Source organism: Danio aesculapii, chromosome 9, assembly GCF_903798145.1.
Source record: "Danio aesculapii chromosome 9, fDanAes4.1, whole genome shotgun sequence".
Lineage (NCBI taxonomy): Eukaryota > Metazoa > Chordata > Actinopteri > Cypriniformes > Danionidae > Danio > Danio aesculapii.
Window position 1 is genome coordinate 12,958,153 of NC_079443.1, and position 21,339 is coordinate 12,979,491.

General features: G+C 37.1%; 1 protein-coding gene across 1 annotated transcript in view; it reads left to right on the forward strand.

The window, feature by feature from the left end:
- pou1f1 (POU class 1 homeobox 1) overlaps positions 1–16,868 on the forward strand; it is a 40,244-nt gene extending 23,376 nt beyond the window's left edge. The window contains exons 3-6 of the mRNA XM_056465016.1: positions 10,615–10,860; positions 14,060–14,224; positions 16,419–16,479; positions 16,573–16,868. Of these exons, the coding sequence (XP_056320991.1) occupies positions 10,615–10,860; positions 14,060–14,224; positions 16,419–16,479; positions 16,573–16,774 (674 nt within the window). The 3' untranslated portion in view covers positions 16,775–16,868. The remainder of the gene's footprint in view (positions 1–10,614; positions 10,861–14,059; positions 14,225–16,418; positions 16,480–16,572) is intronic.
- Positions 16,869–21,339: the final 4,471 nt, after the last annotated feature.

A 21,339-nucleotide genomic window follows, 5' to 3' on the forward strand; every position in this document is an offset into this window, starting at 1 on the left:
AGTAATTTTGGTCAACTTCTCGACGTCCACAGAGGAATTTCCACTGCCGAACTGATCACAGTGTGTTAACCCGCCTGACCAGGTTGGCTAACACAGCTGTCAAACCCAGCACTAATGTCAACTGTGGTCTTTTTAACATCCGCTAGCTTTTGAGTAAGGGGTATCTTGTGCAGGACCTCCTCTCTGACCTTAAGTTTGACTTTTTATGCCTAACTGAAACTTAGCAGCCAAATTACTTTATTTCCCTAAATGATGCTACTCCACCGGGGTTTGTTTATATTTCTCGACAGCGTGACTGTGGCAGAGGAGGCGGTCTCGTGATAATTCACCGCGAGAAACGGAGGATTGCGTCAGTTACCGTTCCTAACTGCCAATCATTTGAGGTAACTGTGTGTCAGCTCCCTGGACCAACTCCCACAATCATTGCTGTTTTGTACCACCCATCAAAGCCAAATAACAAATTTATTGCTGACTTCACAGCGTTCATGACTCATCTTTCTACACTCTCGCCCAACATAATACTTCTTGGAGATTTTAACATTCATACGGACAATAACTACAATACTCTCACCAAATATTTCACATCCTGTTTAGATAGTTTTGGACTTCAACAATACGTAGACTTTCCCACACATGATAAAGGTCATATTCTGGACTTGATCTGCTGTTCTGGTGTTACACCTGATAACTGTAAAGTTAACTCCTTTCCTTTCTCTGCTCATATACTTCTTTCATTCAGTGTTAATCTCTCACTTTCCAAATGTAATCCTTCAAGCACAATATCATTCCGAAAAATTTACAAAATCAACTTGGACACTTTATCTTCTAAAATCAACAGCCTTCTCATGTATTGACTGTCTATACACCAGATGAACTGCTCTCTCACTACAACAATAACCTTCATAACCTCCTAAATAATCATACTCCACTAAAAACCAGGATTGTTTCATTTACTCTGTCTGCACCGTGGTTCACTCCTGCTCTTAGACAATTAAAATCAAAAGGACGTCAGCTTGAAAGACTCTACAGGAAAACCAATCTCACTGTACACAGGGACATTTATGCAAATCACATTCATTACTATAAAGATTACTATTTCTGCAGCTAAATTCACATACTATTCCAGTGTAATCAGTTCCAATGAAGGCAATTCTAAAGCCCTCTTTTCTCTCTTTACTAACATAACAAAACCCTCCATCTCACTTCCTCCAAACCTATATACCGTGGATTTCTGTAACAACTTAGCTTGATTTTTCTCTTCAAAAATTGAACACATCTATCAGCAAATTCTGTCCACTTCTGTTTTGAATCCATCTGTCCAAGTCATATTCACCCCCTCTCATTCATTCTCAGAATATGTTCTACCCTCAGTAACTGAAATATGTAGTCTTATTCTTAAATCCAAACCATCTACCTGCAGGTTAGACCCCCTACCTACTGCTCTTATAAAGGCCATACTCCCTTCCCTGTCACCTCTCATCACTGACATAATTCACTCCTCTCTAAACACTGGTATTGTTCCTTCCTCTCTCAAAGTTGCTGCTGTTACTCCAATTTAAAAAAAAAACCTGGTTTAGATCCCAATAACCTCAATAACTTTCGTCCTATTTCCAAACTTCCATTCATCTCCAAAATTCTTGAAAAAACAGTCGCTGCTCAACTTCACACCCATCTTTCCTGTTATAACTTATACGAACAATTCCAGTCTGGTTTTTGCCCACTCCATAGCACTGAAACTGCTCTTCTCAAAATCACTAATGACCTCCTCCTAGCAGCTGACTCTGGTTCACTATCCATTTTTCTTCTGCTTGATCTAAGTGCGGCTTTCAACACAATCTCACATAACATTCTTCTGGACAGACTCGCTTCAATTGGCATTGGTAAAACACCTCTAAGCTGGTTTCATTCATACCTCTCAGGTCGCACTCAGTTCATTCAATTAAAGTCTTTCACCTTGTCATCAGTACCCATCACTACTGGTGTGCCCCAGGGTTCAGTTTTGGGTCCCCTGCTATTTATAATCTATCTTCTTCCACTAGGTTATATTTTCCGCAAACACCAAATTCATTTTCATTGCTACGCAGATGACATCCAGCTCTACCTATCAACCAAACCCAACCACAAACTCCCACCTTCATCCCTTACTAACTGCTTTGCAGACATCAAATCCTGGTTCATCACAAACTTCCTGAAATTAAATGACAATAAATCTGAACTTTTATTTATAGGTACACGATCCACTTTAAACAAATCACATAGCTTTTCCATTCCCACAGATGATTCTGTCATTACCCCTTCCCTTCATGTTAAAAGTCTGGGGGTCATCTTTGACAGCACCCTTTTATTCACTGCACATGTTAATAATGTCACCCAGTCTGCTTATTTCCACCTTCGAAATATAAATCGTTTTCGTCCTTCCCTCACACCTCATTCAGCTGCCATTCTTGTTCATAATTTAGTCACATCCCGTTTAGATTACTGTAATTGCCTTCTGTTTGGCCTCCCTAAAAAAACTCTTCATAAATTACAACTGGTACAAAGCACTGCAGCCCATATTATCACAAAAAAACCCTCTATCTGTCACATCACACACATTCTACAACAGCTTCACTGGCTTCCCATCTTTTTCAGAATTAATTATAAAATACTTCTCACTTTTAAAGCCATTCACAATCATGCTCCTCCATTACCTTGCTAATCTTGTTCATATCGCCACACCTTCTCGAACACTCAGGTCTTCTTCTTCCATTCACCTCACTGTTCCCTCTGTCCGCCTTGTCACCATGGGGAACAGAGCCTTCAGCCACTCTGCTTCTCAGCTTTGGAATTCACTTCCTCCTGATCTCCGTAATATAGACTCTCTTTCACAATTTAAAACCAAACTCAAAACACATCTGTTTAGAACAGCTTATTCACTTTAACCGACTGCATTTTTTAAAAGTTTGTATTGTATTTTATTGACTTTTATTGTGTTTTTATTTGAACTGATTGTTCTAGCTGTCCTGTACCGTGACCTTGAGTGTCATGAAGGGCATCTTTAAATTAAATGCATTATTATTATTATTATTATTATTATTATTATTATTATTATTATTATTGTTGTTGTTGTTATTATAGAATCCTTGCTCGTAAAATACAGCCATACTTTAGAACGTTTAGTTTAAGTAAATGTGATGAACGCGATCATACGTGTTGATGCATCTGAAGGGATACCTCGCTCACCGGGTGCGCTATACTGAGCCTGTTGTCTGTGTGTGTGTGTGTGTGTGTGTGTGTGTGTGTGTGTGTGTGTGTGTGCGCGCGTTTCCTAGCAATAAGTGCAAACATCTGACATTGCTGACTGTCCAAAGTCTCTTTAAGGCATTCTGTATTCTATAGTCTTTAGGTGTCTGTATCTCTCAAAGTTGTTTAGAATTAAATGTTTAGAGATGGTGTGACCAAAGTCTCTGTAAGAAGTCTTTAGTCTTTGGTACCTGCCTTTGATGTACCCCTTGGCCACATCATTGTCCCCCAATAATGTCAATAGACTGGACTGTCTTAGCAACTGGCTAAATGTTAAGGAGGACTAAGCAATTTTTTATAGTTTATAATTAATGTTCTCAACTTGCAATACAACCTTACAATGAGTACAATTGTTTGTAATTCAATACTTTATTATATATATATATATATATATATATATATATATATATATATATATATATATATATATATATTATATATATATATATATATATATATATATATATATATATTACATATTGTTTAAAAACATATAAATTATATTCTTTAATTTATATATTTCGTTTTATTAAATTATTATAGGGAGAAATTAATCCCAAAATGACATTTCTGCCATCATCTGACATTCTCCAAACAAATCTATTGTTCTGTTGAATAGAAGATATTTTAAAGAATGTTGAAAACCACTGCATCCCAAAGTATCCCCCACTAATATGGAAGTCAGTGGTTACAGGTTTTAAACATTCTTCCAACATGGATAAGTTTCTAACATTATACAAAATATCTGAATAAATGATGGAAAATTAGTTTTTTTTTGTGTGAACTATTCCTTTTATAAAAAAACATGTCATTTTAGTGTAACAAGTAATCATTTCCAAAGTTTGTGAACTTAATATAGGCTTTTCCTTTTACAAAATTCAGTTGTTTAATATCTACATTTAATTCAGTCAAAACGACTTAAAATTGAGTAGGAGGTATTCAACACTCATGATGTGCTAGTTATACAAAGTAACTTGTTTGTGCTCGGAGAATTTAGTGCTAGTAGGAATGCTTTTTTTAGAGAGAGAGAGAGAGAAATGGCAGTTGGCTGCAAAAAAGTCAGCTCCTGAGCCAACATAATTTTTACCAGAAATGTATGTTTTTTATGACCCAAATCTTGACTAAACTTATTGGATACTCATCTGTGAACAATAGAGGCAGAAGAATATTAAGGTAAGACCTCTAAAAAGAAATTAATACCAACTGAAAACTGCATTCAATTAAACATCAAGCTAACGGCTAAAGCTAACACCAGCGGCAGTTATTTCAGTTAAGAACACTATGGGTCTACCTAGAGCTGAGGCATTTTTCAAAAATGAAGAGGAGCTGGAGATAATCTATCCAAGAGAAACTAAATCGGTTAAAGAAAAGAAAAGGATGAAAGAAATGATCCTGAGAGAGAATCCAGAAATATTATTGTCTGACTACAGTGGACCAGAAGACAACAGAGTCCAGTGTAACCTGCTCTTCTTTACTGAACACCCATCAGCCTGGCACACCGTCCTCTGCTCTGCCATGGCATGTATGAGAAAAGGAGGCATCAGCAAAGGCAGACAACTAACCCTGGAAGGAGGCAACAACACAAAAATGACTATTAACATCTACCACAACGGTACAGTCATGATCCAAGGACCAGAATCCAGCCTTAATGAATTCCAGAAGAATTTCAGAAACTTTAAAATGGAGGTTCACAAAATTAAAAAAGATCCTGAAGTAAAGAGACAGACTGAAGATGAATCCAGCACTTCCTCGGTCACCATTACAGAGCCTATAATCTCCAGGACTCCTGCAATACATAGACACACCAGCTCTCCTGCTTCTCCAAAGATAAAGGCCCTAAGAGACAACGTCGCTGATTTGGAGCAGGAGTTTTTCTTGTTTAAGGAGCAAACCAGCAACAGCCTCCATCAGCTACTGAACCTGACCAACCACCACAGCATACAGCAGCTACATCAGCTCTGCTCAGCCGTCAGGCAGCTGGAGGAGGCCAACCAGGAGCTGCGGCAGGAGCTGAAGAGGGTGAGAGAGGAACTGGGCAGAAGAGAACAACACGGACACACACTGGAGAGACTGCTGGAGGAGACCAGAGCCCAGCTACACATAACACATCAGCAGCGCTGTGTCAGCACACAAACACACAGCAGCTCCACAACTCAGCAGAAGCATGTCAGCAGTACACAAACACACAATACTTCCATGGCTAAATCCTCCACACATACTACTCAACAACAGAGTGTAAACATCCACTGTCAGAGTTCCATTAGCCCTGTAGCCCATCAGTCTCCCCGAAAATCTAAGAGCTTCAGGAGGAAGAACAGCAGCACTCAGCACGATCCACCAGCTACAACACCATCCATGAACAACAGCAGAGAACACAAAAATAAAGAGCACATCGTCATCCTTTGTGACTCTAACGGCCACCACCTCGACCACAGACGGCTGTTTGCAGGCAGATCAGTGCAGAAGTTCTGGTGTCCCACAGCTCAGGCTGCTGTGAGACTGCTGCAAGAGGGAGCTCTGGGGGCTCCAACACACATCATCTTGCACACTGGGACCAATGACCTCAGCACACAGAGGGTGGACGTCACCAAAGCCTTGACCAACGCAGTGAGGACAGCTAACAGGATCTTCCCCAGAGCCAAAGTCATCATCTCAACCCTTCTGCCCCGCAGAGACATCCCACAGAGGTCCATCAACACAATCAACGAGGAGATAACCAAAATCTGTTCTAAAATGCCCAACGTCCATATAGCCAACCATTCCCACATCACACATCAGCACCTACTGTATATGATCATATACACATCCACCAAGAGGGCATGAGACTGTTCGCAAAAACTATCAAGGCATCAACCCTTAATAGTGCTCAAAAAACACCCTGGAGCTGTGAAGAGAAGATTGAGCATCTCCCCGGCAACCAGGCGGACAGCTACTCCACTGTAGTGGCACACAGAGGTAGCTCTGACCCCGGTGACCTCACACAGATAAAACAAATGCTGAAAATGATTTGCAACCATTTATTAGCTTAAATTTACAGTGAACATATAGTGTGTAAAATGATCTAGTCATTGTAATTTTATATAGTCATGAAATGACCTATAGAATTGTATTGATAATTTATTATTATTATTATTATTATTATTGCTATGTATTCACTAGTATTTGATTTGATTTGATTTTTCGGGTCATAAACTCGTGCATTATTCTGGTAATTGCGCTATTACTCAATGGCTTCTTTTAAAATAACAAGTTATAACATTCAAGGAATGTTCTCTTCAGCCTTTGGGGAGAAAACTACTTACCCTGATTTTGTAAATATTGTATATAGCACAGATATAATTATATTACTTGAGACATGGAGTCGTTTAGACTCTTATTACCACACTCCCCCAAACTACAGAGAGCTATGTGTCCCTTCAATCAAACAGCCTAATGTTAAAAATGGAAGAGATTCAGGAGGAATTATAGTTTGGTTTAAAGATCACCTGTGGCAGTATATTCAGCCTGTAAAAAAAGGAACAACACATATTTGGATAAAAATTAAAAAAGAGCTTTTATGTTTATGTGAGGACATGTATCTGTGCGCCACCTACATCCCCCCGTACGAGTCCCCTTGTTATAATGAAGAGATCTTCTCAGTTTTTCTCAGATCTTCTCTTCTGCAGTCAGAGATCAGTTATTTTCAGTCTCTAGGCTCAGTTTTATTAATGGGTGATCTGAACGCCAGAACAGGGAAGGAGGCAGACTGCATTAGTTCAGATGGTGACAAATATACTATTGGCTCACACACATATGATCAAACATGTTTTGATAAAATGCGGCAAAACTATGACAACATCATAAACAAACATGGAAAACAAGTCCTGCAGCTCTGCAATAGCCTAGGTGTGTATATAGTGAATGGCAGAACAAAGGGTGACTCTCTGGGTCGACCCACATATAGTTCACACCTAGGGGTCAGCACAGTAGACTATGCCATTACAGACATTGACCACAGTATAATTAATTATTTTACAGTGATGCCACAACTGCCATTTTCAGACCACAGCCACATTGTACTCAGCCTGAAAAGATCAGAGAAGGCCTGTCTATTCTCAGAACAAAAAATAAAACTGCATCCCCTGCCACCTAAATTAATCTGGAGTAAAGACAGTGCTGCCCAGTATGAAGCAGAGCTCCACAACTCTCAAGTGGAGAACATGATCAATGCATTCATACTGACTCCATTTGGTAAAGAGGAACAAACTATAAGTTTAGCAACCGAACAGCTGACCAATATTTTTTCAAAAGCTGCCCAAAAAACTCTGAGGAGAAATCTGAATTACAAATCTAAAAAAGGAAAAACTACAGCTGGCTGGTTTGACAAAGAATGTCAAAATACAAGAAAAGAATTGAGACAATTGTCAAATAAAAAACACAGAGATCCTACAAACCAACACACACGAGGAAAATACCAACAAACCCTCCAAATTTATAAATCACTATTAAAAGAAAAGAAAGCTAATCACATGAAGTTAAAATTGGATCAAATTGAGGAGGCTATTGATCAAAATTTGTTTTGGGAATTATGGAAAAAATTAAATCAATCCAAAGAATCCAAACAAACTCCCATTCAAGACCCAAAAATCTGGAGCAAACATTTCGAAAAACTCTATTCACAAAAAGAATTGACCCAAAAACAGAAACATCTGACCTCCCAATTACATATATTAGAAAATACTATTAAAGATCAGCAAAACTGTTTAGATATCCCAATACAATTAAATGAGTTAACAGATAAATTAAAAACTCTAAAAAATAAAAAGTCCTGTGCCTCAGATGGAATCTCTAATGAGATGCTGAAACACAGCAGTCCTCAATTAAAAAACGCTGTCTTGAAATTATTCAACCTCATGTTAGATTCAGGACATTTTCCAGAAATTTGGAAGGAGAATTTGATCACGCCAATATTTAAAAATGGTGAGAAGTACGACCCAAATAACTATAGGGGCATCACAGTGAGTAGTAACCTGGGGAAATTATTCTGCTCAATCATTAATGATAGACTGATTGGGTTCATCCAGGAAAACAAGATTTTAAATAATAGTCAGATTGGATTTATGCCTAAAAAGAGAACATCAGATCACATTTACACACTCCAAACACTCATACAAAAACATGTCCACCAGACGAAACAAGGGAAAATATTCGGCTGTTTCATTGATTTTAAAAAAGCCTTTAATTCGGTGTGGCACAATGGGCTTTTCCTAAAACTCTTACAAAGTGGAGTTGGTGGAAAAACTTATGACATAATAAAGGACATTTATAATGGCAACAAGTGTTGTGTAAAAATAAACAATAAGCGGACTGATTATTTCACTCAGAGTAAAGGAGTCCGTCAAGGCTGCAGTCTCAGCCCGACTCTATTTAACATTTATATCAATGAATTGGCATCAGCACTTGAGAAGTCTTGTAGTCCTGGCCTGAGCCTGGAGGACAGAGAGATTAGATGTCTCCTGTATGCGGACGATCTGCTGCTGCTGTCTCCTCATGAAGATGGTCTTCACCACAGCCTCTCCATCCTGGAGGAGTTCAGCACAGACTGGGCATTACCCATTAACATGCAGAAGTCCAAGATCATGATCTTTTGTAAAAAACCTCGTCTGACTGACAAAAAAAGGCACACTTTTAAAATCAGAGGAACAACTCTTGAGCACGTCACCTCTTATAGTTATTTGGGTCTGACAATCACAGCTTCTGGACACTTCGGTCAAGCCCTAAAAGACTTGACCGCTAAGGCACGCAGGGCTTTTTATTGTATTAAAAAAACCCTTTTTAAATTTAACCCGCCCATTAGACTGTGGCTGAAAATATTTGACACCATTGTAAAGCCAGTCCTGCTGTATGGCTGTGAACTCTGGGGACCCGCATTTAAATTAAACTATGAATCTTGGGAAAAAAGTCCAGTTGAAATCTTTCATCTGGAATTTTGCAAAAACATCCTTGGAGTTCACAGAAGCACACCTAGCCTTGGTTGCAGAGCAGAACTAGGCAGGTTCCCTCTGCTCTCAGAAATCCAGAAGAGAGCAGGGAAGTTCTGGCTCCATCTGTCTCACTCCAGCCCAGAGAGCTACCATCAGCAAGCTCTCAAATATAGAAATGCACATCCGGCCAGCGACCCCATGCACTATATATTGGAAAAACACCAACTAAATTCACAAACCCAGTCCCAACATATAAAGACTAAAGAAATAGAAAGGATTACCCAGGAGGAATATAAACTCAATTGGCAAACTAAAGTTCAACAAATAAAAAAGTTAGCATGCTTCCACCAGATTAAACCTGGTTATGAACTGGCCCCGTACCTGACCAACATTAAGAGCCCTGGTCAGAGAAAGCTGATGAGCCGGTACCGTCTGAGTGGACACAGTCTGAGTGTGGAGACGGGCCGACATAAGCGCAGCTGGAGGAGCCCAGAGCTCAGACTGTGTCCACATTGCTCTGCTGGAGTTGTGGAGGATGAGCTGCATTTCCTCACTCACTGCAGCAAATATGAGAGCATAAGAGATGCTTACTTCACACAAATATCTCGAATTCTGCCACAATTCCAGCAAGCCACAGATATGGAGAAACTCCATTATATTCTGGGAGAAAATGAAAAGTGTCTCCACCTAGCAGCACAGTACGTGTCCTCATGCCACCATATGAGAGAAAAAGGCTGAACCCCCTTATCCCTTATTAAAGCTCTCTGTCCTTATCATCTATTATTATATAGTTTTATTCATCTTTTTAATGAAATTGTTTATTGTGACAACAGATATTTATTATATAGCGATATATATAAATGTGTTTGTTTATTATTACTTATTTCTCTTTTATCTACATGTATGTTCTGTGTTTTGTTATTGCTTTGGCAACATTGTGATTTGTTTTACAGTCATGCCAATAAAGCTCTCTGAATCTGAATCTGAATCTGAGAGAGAGAGAGAGAGAGAGAGAGAGAGAGAGAGAGAGAGAGAGAGAGAGAGAGAGAGAGAGAGAGAGAGAGAGAGAGAGAGAGAGAGAGAGAGACAGAAAGGGCGTCAACAGGTGCTTTTGGTATGAATGGGAATGAGGTCATTCCTTCACAGCATGGGACAATGAATTAAATATCTGATTGAATATAATATACTGTCCATCATCTTCAAAAGACAATTCTGGCTTGTTTGATTCTGTTGAAGTTTACACAATGCAAATTTGGGTGCATTATACAGTATTACAGTGTCTTTTATTTTCTATAAATTAATGATGGTTTGCTTTCGTGTCTATGAGATGTGATTATTAGGTATTATTCTCTTGATTTGTGTCCCGCAGGAGCTCTGGCTCCACGTCTCTACAAGTTCCCTGAGCACAGTTTGGCTGGAGGATCCTGTGCTTTAAGCCACGGCTTCGCTCCTCTTCCTCAGGCCATGCTAACAGATGAGCCCATTCTAGGAGACATCAAGCAGGAGCTGCGCAGGAAGAGCCGGACCCTCGATGAGACCCCCGACATGGACTCGCCTCAGATCCGAGAGCTGGAGAAGTTCGCTAATGACTTCAAATTGAGGAGGATCAAACTTGGTTTGTCTTTTGATTTCAGTTGCCCATATTAAAAGTGTAGCTCACCAAATGTATATTTACACCCCGTTGACTCATCTTGTGTTTTAAAACATGTGTGGTTCTTTCATCGTTTGAACACAAAAGCAGATATTACGAATAATGTAAATCAGAAGCCATTGAATTTTATTTATAGAATTATTATTATTGAAATCAACGACTACTGGTTCCCAAACTTTCTCAAAATAAGAAAGAATAGTAGAGCAAGTGGAGCATAATAAAATAATTTTTCTGAAAAAGTTGGAAATGTATGGTAAACGCAAATAAAAAAAAAAAAGTAGTGATTTCTAAATTTACTTTGACTTGTATTTCATGGCAGGCAATTCAACAAACATTATTTAATGTGTTCCTTGTGATTTTTTTTTTTTTTTTAATTAACACATTTTCCAATTTTGGTTCTTGCAACACATTTTAAAAAAAGTTGGAACAGTAAAGCCTTTACCACTTTGTAATGTTGCCATTACTTTTCACAACACTTAAAAGACATTTAGGGACTGAAGACACCAAGTGATGAAGTGTTTCAGGTGTAATTTTGTCCCATTCTTCCTGCAAACAAGTCTTAAGGTAAGCAAAAGTATAGGGTCTTCGTTGCACTTCAAAATGCACCACACATTCTCTATTGGAGACTGCAGGCCATCCAGTCAAGTACCTGTATCATCTTCCTCCACAGCCAGGACTGTGTAATGTGTGGAGAATATGGTTTTGCATTTACTTGTTGAAAGTATATTTGGAAATCGCTACTTTTTTATTTGTGTTTTCAATACTGTCCCAACTTTTTTTCTGATTTGGGGTTGTAATTTTGTTGTAAACTATTATTTTTGTTTATATTGTCAGCAGCAGTTTAATTTAGACTAATTGATTTGTTAGCGTCACAGTGGCGCAGTGGGTAGCACGATCGCCTCACAGCAAGAAGGTCGCTGATTCGAGCATCGGCTGGGTCAGTTGGCATTTCTGTGTGGGGTTTGCATGTTCTCCGTGTGTTTGCATGGTTTTCCTTTGGGTCCTCCATTTCCCCCACTCAAAGTCCAAAAGGTACAGGTGAATTGGGTAAGCTAAATTGTCCGTAGTGTATGTGTGTGAATGAGTGTGCACAGGGTGCTTCCCTGTGATGGGTTGCATCTGGAAGAGCATTCGCTGCGCAAAACATATACTGGATAAGCTTGCGGTTCATTCCACTGTGATGACCCCAGATTAGGAAAGGGACTAAGCAGAAAAAAAAAAAAATGAATGAATGAATGATTAGTTGTCCAACCTATACCACACTGCTTTGTTTGTTCATTTACACAACATTATTTCTCAAAATTATAACTTTAAGGCCTAAATAAGTTTCAAAAGCATATAAACTTAAATGCCAAAAGTTACCACACTAGGGAAAGATAAAACTTAGCACACACTAAAAACATTTATTATGGAAAAATAAGTGTATTTTCCTAAATGCAGACTTTAAGGTGCTGTATGTAAGTTTTTGACTCTTCTAAAGTATAAAATACTATAATATGTTTGCAGATATTTTAGAAACATGCCAAGTGAACATTATTGTTTATCTGAAAAACAATGAGTCAGATATTCTGCTTTAAAAATGTGTTTTCCGTGCCGGAACGCTCTCTTTGTTTATGTTCTTTTAACCTGTCCAATGTCAGTTAAGCCAATTATATTTCAGCACCCCGAGTTGCCTTGGTGGAAAACCATGTAAGTAATTTGGTTGTTTGCACCAGACGAAACAACAGAAATTTTAAATACAGCCATTCAGAAGCACAGAATATGCACTCACTCATGAAATTGTAAGGTTTATAATCTATTTATTACATATTAACCCTCTTTAACATTATTAAATGTAGATGCTGAATCACATGTTTAGTTCTAAACTATCTGCTGCTGCTTTCAGTATATGGCAATCAACATCATGTAAAATGACATTCAAACTCACCTTGTTAGCATTTAACACTGAATAAAGCACATGAGGTTTACCTGAGGTGATCATTGTCATAGTTTTCCGTTGTTCACCTGTGAAAATTAGAAGCCGTTTCTAACATATCAATTCGAGGTGTTGGTTAGAACAAAAACTCCTTTTAATATGGAAATAATTCCATCTATTGCATGCCATTGCTTTTATTTAGAATAAATAAATTTATTTACTGTTCTCAGTCTGGCAACCTGCGCTTCCGTTTGTTTTGATCCAGGAGTGCAATTTCTAGTTCAACTACTGGGTGTCAAACTTACATACTCCACCTTTAATGTACACTATATTGCCAAATGTTTTTGGACACCCTTTCTCAATCACTGAAATCTGGTCTTCTAGTCATTTCCAGCCACAGGTGTATAAAACCTAGGCATGAACATCCTAGGATAAAGACGTCAAACATTTGTAAGTTTCAACTTTCAGCAGAGTCAACAGCTGCAGACCTCTAAACTTTACGTGGTTTTAGATTAGCTAGAGAACAGTGTATAGAGAGCCTCATAGAGTGGTTCTCCATGCCTAAGCAGTTATAACCAAGCTTTACCTCATTAAGTGTGGGATGCAGTGGTATAAAGTCCCTAGTATATTTCAAACGAAATCCAAGAACAGAAATTACTTCATTTTGAACAAATCTGGGCACAAATTAAGTTTGTTTCAGCTGTTTGAAGCTGCTCACCAAAACAAACTCCTTGGGGAAGCTCGTTTGGCTCCTAACCTCTGAGTGACCATTGGTTCATGACGATTATGCAATTGGATGGCATGTTCTGAAACTCTGCCTTCTTTGACCTGTGATTAATTCATATCACATATCCATGAAGTTCAGGCAAGAGAGAAACATCTAACATAACAACAAGTTAGCAACATGAATACACTGGAGAGTGGAACAGAACGTTATCAGAGGGTAAATTTAGTTGCAAACATTAATCAGCTGTCAAACCAATGATTAAAGACCACAGATTATAGTTTACTAGATTACAGGAATCTTTTAGGACTTCCTAAATATGTCTCAGATGACCAAATTGTGGCCAAAATCGCAGTGTGAGCTAAGCTTTAGAGAATTAACATGATAATAATCATTTAGCAAAACATTCGGCCTGTGCAAAAAATGAATGAACATTGAATATAAAATGAATATTATTCCAATTGATTCACATTCTTCTATCTCTGCTTGTAAAAAGCTACCTAATTTTAATCTTTGACTGTCAGGTTACACACAAACCAATGTTGGTGAAGCTCTGGCTGCAGTGCATGGCTCTGAATTCAGCCAAACCACAATCTGCCGCTTCGAGAACCTGCAGCTCAGCTTCAAAAATGCCTGCAAACTCAAATCCATCCTGGCGAAATGGCTGGAGGAGGCAGAGCAGGCCGGTGGTGAGTCAGACTGCAGGAACAAAGTTATTATATGAGCTTCTTTGGTTCCATGAAGAAACAATGCTATTTTCATTCTACAAATGTGTTGTTTTAGAGTAAAATACTTCTTTAGATTATCAAGGATTATTAATTATAAAGATCATTAACATTAATAGGGTCATTAATTAATACAACTTTATAAAACTAGTTCTTAGTGGAACCCAGAGTGGTTATTCACTGGCTGCAAAATGGCTGCAAAAACTTGATTTTGATGAAAACTGTTATTGTTAGCCCCCCTGAATTGTTAGGCCCCCTGTTTATTTTTTTCCCCAATTTCTGTACATTTCTGTACTTTTCTAAACATAATAATTTTAAAAACTCATTTCTAATAACTGATTTATTTTATCTTTGTCATGATGACAGTAAATAATATTTTACCAGATATTTTTCAAGACACTTTTATACAGCTTAAAGTGACATTTAAAGGCTTAACTAGGTTAATTAGGTTAACTAGACAGGTTAGGATAATTAGGCAAGTTATTGTATAATGATGGTTTGTTCTGTAGACTTTCGAAAAAAATTTGCTTAATAGGGCTAATAATTTTGTCCTTAAAATGGTGTTTAAAAAATTATTAACTGCTTTTATTCTAGTCAAAATAAAACAAATAAGACTTTCTCCAGAAGAAAAAAATATTATTAGACAAACTATAAAAAATGTCCTTGCTCTGTTAAACATCATTTGGGAAATATAGAAAAAAAAAATAATAAAAAAAATAAAAAAAATAAATATATATATATATATATATATATATATATATATATATATATATATAGTATATATATATATATATATATATATATATATATATATATATATATATATATATATATATATATATATACATACATACAGTTAAAGTCAGAATTATATGTATATATATATATATATGTATATATATATATATATATATATATATATATATATATATATATATATATATATATATATATATATATATACATACATACAGTTAAAGTCAGAATTATTAGCCCCCCTGAATTATTAAACCGCTTGTTTATTTCTTCCCCAGTTTCTGTTTAACGAAAAGAAGATTTTTTTCAACACTTTTCCAAACATATTAATTTTAATAACTAATTTCTAATAATGTATATATAAATTACCACCAGTATACCGTTATCTCTGAATTTTTCAATTAAAACATCACATATTTTATTGATGATAATAATAATTATATAGTAATTAATTAATAGTTCATATTTTTTTTACATTTTGTAATGCATTTGTCTTTTATTTTTTGTTGTTTTTTGTTTTATTTACTTTTATTGTTTTAATTTTATTGTTATTATTGTTATTTTTGTCATCTTTTAATTAATTTTTTCTGACTTATGTTTAATTTTTTTTTCACGAAAACATATGGCAGAATTCAATATTTTATCTTAATGATTTTCTTTTTATTATTAATTGATTATTTTATTTGTTTTTTTACAATTTGTTAGAAAACAATACAATTTTTTTTATTTTATATATCTTCTACTGCATTTATATTTTATAACAAAATTTTGTTGTTGTTGTCATTATTTTACCTTTTTTTCTTTTTTTTTGTAGTTTTCATTTATTTCTGTTTATTATGTTTAGGAAAGAATTATTATTTTTTTTTATTAAAACATAAAAAGGCAAACTTTGTTATTTTCTTTCAATAATGTTTGAATATTGTTAATGTTATATCACACAATTTATGTTTACATTTTATTATTTTATTTTAAACATTTTAAACACTTTTCTTTTTTATAAATTTTTTGTTGTCATTTAATTTTTGTCTTTTTTTGTATGTTGTTATCTTTTTGCTCTTAATGGTGTAAGCATAAAAAGGGAACCCACAAGAAGTTCTTTAAAGTGTAGGATGGTTCTTTAGCTTATTGAAAGTATTAAAATGTTCTTCACACTAAGAAAAAAATGACAGAAATGTTCTTTGTAAAGTGACTAAGCCAAAAAAAAAATGAATGAATGAATGTTCTTTGTGAAACTTGTCCTTTTATGGCATCACTGCAAAATCTCTATTTTAATTTAAACACTTTTTTGTCATCAAGCGTGTATTAATTTATTTATTTTCCACCACCACATCATCATCCCAGAGCAGTCGATGCTAAACTAAAAGAGAACACTAAGCTAACAGCAATCTCTGCTTTTCATCAGCTCTTTTTAATGAGAAGATGGGTCTGCACGAGCGCAAGCGGAAGCGCAGGACCACCATCAGGTAAGCGGATGGGGGATTAGAAAACAAAAGCCGTTAAATCAGCAGCTCGAGCGCTAATGATTCGCTAATGAATTCCTCATCTCCCTGGCTCAGTCTGGGGGCGAAGGAAGCGCTGGAGCGGAGCTTTGTTGAGAAGAGCAAGCCGTCATCTCAGGAAATTGTGCGGATGGCCGAAGGTCTGCATCTGGAGAAGGAGGTGGTCCGAGTCTGGTTCTGCAACCGCCGGCAGAGGGAGAAGAGGGTCAAAACCAGCCTCCATCACAGCTCCTTCATGACCAAAGACTGCAGAGCCTGAGAGAGAGAGAGAGAGAGACAGGATTGATTCACAGACACACCAAAGAGCACATGCACTGTAAAAATGCAGAAATCCACACATTCATTCATGTTGTCCCAACACAAAAAAGTTAATGTAACACATTTAAGTGGATTGAACATAAAACAATTAAGTTTTTCGAAACAAATCTCCAGAATTGTGTTGTTTCAGCTCTGTTTCAGCTGCTAAACAAGCAGCAAAAATCTTTGTGTGTGTGTGTGTTTGTGTGTGTGTGCGTGTGCGTGTGCCTGTGCGTGTGCGCGTGTGTGTGTGTGTGTGTGTGTGTATGGACATCTTTGTCTTTAAGTTACCCTTTACAATATCTGAATGTTGTCTGTAAATATCACATATCAGACAGTAGGGTTCTATAAACAATTATCTTTCTTTTTTGTATTTGTTTTGACCTTTTTTCTTGATTACAAGTGAGTTCTGAATACTGTCACTGCATTTTCTCTCTATAATGACATTGATGCTGGATGTATGCATTATTTAATTTAAATGGGAAGTTTATTTTAATTTTAATTCAAAGTTATTTTATTTTAAAGTATTATGATTTAATAATTATTTCAGTTTATTTTCTTGGGATCACATTTATGTGTTATTTAAAATAGATTAGCTACAAATAGACAATCCCTGCCTTCCCCCGCATCCCACGCCTTCATATGCTTATCACCCCCGATGTGGGTAGGTGGTTCTTTCTAGCTGCAGGACCTGTTGCCTACATCAGACTATCTCTACATCCCCTGTTGCTATGTTTATGTGTTTATGTCATAGGTCTCAAACTCAATTCCCGGAGGGCCGCAACTCTGCACAGTTTTGCTCCAACTCTATCAAACACAGCTGATCCAAATATTCAGTGTTCATAAGAGTCATTAACACCTTCATTAGTTGGATCAGCTGTGTTTGATCAGGGTTGGAGCAAAACTGCGCAGAGCTGTGGCCCTCCAGGAATCGAGTTTGAGACCAATATGTGCTTGTTGCTGGGGCTTTTTCCCCCTGATCTCACACTGCCCTATAAGAACAGTCTGGGAGGTGCTTTTTTTTACCTCTTTTGTCCCCAATGTATCTTATTTCCTCTTTTTATGCTACCTCTCAACTGGCCTGTACTCCCCTGAAATGTGTGATGTTTGTGTATGTTCGGAGGGGTCCAATTTCACTGCATGTAACAGTGTATGTGACAAATAAAGGCTCATCATCATCATCAATAAGCATGCCTAACTAGGAATTTAAACTTGAGCAGATTTTTATTTTATTTTATTTCTTTTAAGAACTATAAGAAAATGTATTTAAACCCCTCACTGGATTTTAAACATGTTATAACATGTTGCAAGTGAAAACCAAAAGATCTGACTGAGTTTGCATCACTGCTCCTTCTGACCTCTCTGCAGGCTGGAAAAAGCTTGTTTTAAAGGCCTAAATGAGCAAGTGATAAAAACAACTTGAAACAATTAAAAATATCAATCTTTTTCTTTTAAACAACATTATCTGCAGTTTTAAACATGTTATAACAAGTTGCAAGTGAAAACCAAGAGATCTGACTGAGTGAGTTTTGCGACATTGCTCCTTCTGACCTCCGTGCTGGCTGGGAAAAACGCTTATTAAAGGCCCAAATCAGCAAGTGATAAAAACAGATTGGAACAATGAAAAACATATTATTTTTTGTTTTAAACAATGTTATATGCAGTTTTAAATATGTTATAGCAAGTTGCAAGTGAAAACCAAGAGATCTGACTGAGTTTGCAATATTGACTACGTTTACATGGACATCAGTAATCTAATTATTTGCTTTAATCTAATTAAGAGAATAATAAGAGTAAGGTTTTTACATGAGTTGCTTTTTGAATGTTACTTTCATGATTGTGAATTACATGTTATAGCACATAATTCGATTAACGTCATTGCGTCACCGTGCTATTAGCATTTCCTCTGAAGTTTCGTGTAATTTCGGGTGTTTCATTTTTAATTTATCGACTAACTGCAGTTTGACACTTTCACTTTCATTCATGAACATTTCATGCATGCCCCCCGTGGCCAACAAATAATTGATGCAACTATGACCTGCTGGAAGAGTGTCGTTTTAATGGAAGTTCATACCACATGCTGAATGGAAGAAAAAAGAACTCTGCATTTCACGATGCAGCTGTCTGTGGTCTGCACTGACTCAGTAGGTGCAAAGAGTGTCAAACAGCATTATGGCTGGACTTCATGATGGTAAAAGTTTGATTAAGGTGTTTACATGTCTGTATTGCACTTCAATAATGCGACTAAAATCGGCATACTCCACATGTCTTAATTCGATTTCTCTTTAGGTCGATTATGACCTTAATCTGATTAAATTAATCTGTAGTATCCTACAGTAATCACAAGGGGTTGTTATTGTATTACAAATGTTGTGTTCTTGCCTGTAAGTCAGTTGAAGACGATATCCGATGCATAAAGGCATGAGGTGGAAATGTCTGTTGCTGTAACTGAGGTAAACAGAAAGTATGATTTTATTGAAGATACTACATTTTTGGGACGAGGATAAAGCGGAAGCACATGATGACAGCATATTAAGGATGTAGAAATGACACTGCACTGTGCTAATAACTGCCTGTGAGGGAATTAGAAGAAAAAAAACATCGAGAGAAGAGCAACCATGGCTACAGGAACTATTGGCTCACTAGGAATGTTTGATGCAAAAATTCAAACATGGGAAGAATATTCCGAAGTGCTGGAACAATTTTTCACGGCTAATGGAATCAAAGATGAGGGTAAGCAACGAGCTATTCTCATGAGTGTTGTGGGACCACAAACTTACAGCATGATGCGAAATCTTCTCAGCCCTGTAAAACCAAGTGAAAAATCTTATGAGCAGCTGGTAGCGGTGCTAAAAAAACATTCCAATCCCCAGCCAAGTGAGATTGTTCAGAGATTTAAATTTGACTCAAGAACAAAGAAGCCGACAGAGACCGTAACAGAGTATGTTGTAGAGCTGCGTTGCTTAGCTCAAGACTGTAATTATAGAACAAGTTTGGATCAAATGCTGAGCGATAGGCTTGTGTGTGGCATTAATGATGATCGGATTCAGAGACGTTTGCTTTCAGAAACAAATCTGACATATGAGACTGCTTTTGAAATTGCAGTAGCGACGGACTCCGCAAGCAAAAATGTGCTTGACTTGCAAAATAAATCCTGTGTACAGACATGTAACAACGTCAAGTTCAAAGAAATCTGATCAAGGAAAAAAAGGAGAGACAGGTGAACAAATAGACACCAGAGACTGCTACAGGTGTGAAGGAAAAAACCACAAAGCCGGTGAAAACAGATTAAAGAAGGATAAATGTTATGAATGTGGAAAAATTAATCATATTTCCAGGGCCTGTCGCAACAAATATAAACAGAGGGGACACACTGTCACTGAAAGTAGAGCAAAAAGAGTGTGGCCACATCGAGCATTTAAAGTAAGTGAAAATAATGAGAGTGATGAATCAGAAGAAACCTTCACCTTGGCATGTATAAAAGCTGATGCTATGAAAAAGTGAAGCCCCTCACTGTTGAGTTACATATTGATGACAAACTCGTGAACTTTGAGATCGATACAGGATGTAGTGTCAGTGTAATGAACGAGGGAATGTTCAGTGACATTTGGAAAGACACAAATGCTCCCAAATTAAGATCCTCAAAAATGAAGTTGAGAACTTATACAGGAGAGCCAGTATTAATAATGGGGGTAGCAGACATTCATGTAAAATACCAGCAGCATGAAAAAGAAATGCCTCTTGTCATAGTCAAAGGAACAGGACCATGTTTACTAGCCTAAGCCTGGCAGGAAGAAATTCGACTGCAGTGGGGTGAGATAAAGCTGATACAGTCAAAAACAAAGACATTGCAACAGGGGCTATCTAAGCATGAAGAAGTGTTCCAAGAGGAGCTTGGGACGTTAAGGGGCACTACTGCTACTCCTTATGTTCCGACTGATACCTCACCATGGTTTTACAGACCCAGATCAGTGCCATATGCCTTAAAAACAAAGGTGGAAGAAGATTATCTCACCTGTAAAGTATTCAGAGTGGGCAGCTCCTGTTGTTCCTATCTTAAATCCAGATGTGAGTATAAGACTATGCGGTGACTACAAACTTACAGTCAACAGAGTGTCAACACTGGAACAATATCCATTACCTAGAGTGGAATATCTTTTTGCTCTATTGGATGGAGGGAAGCAGTTCACAAAACTGGACATGAGTCACGCATACCAACAAATAGTCATGGATGAGAACTCCAAGAAATATTTGACTGTGAATACTCCCAAAGGGTTATTCATATAGAATCGTCTATCCTTTGGAGTTGCTTCCGCCCCTGCTATCTTTCAGAAAACAATGGAGGGATTGCTACAAGGTATACCTGGAGTAGTTGTTTATCTGGATGATATATTGTTGACTGGAGGAAACCAATACTGACATTTGAAGACACTAGATGAAGTGTTGACCAGGCTGAAAGAAGCTGGTTTTTGGCTGAAGAGGGGAAAATGTGTGTTCCTGGCAAATGAGGTGGAATATTTGGGTCAC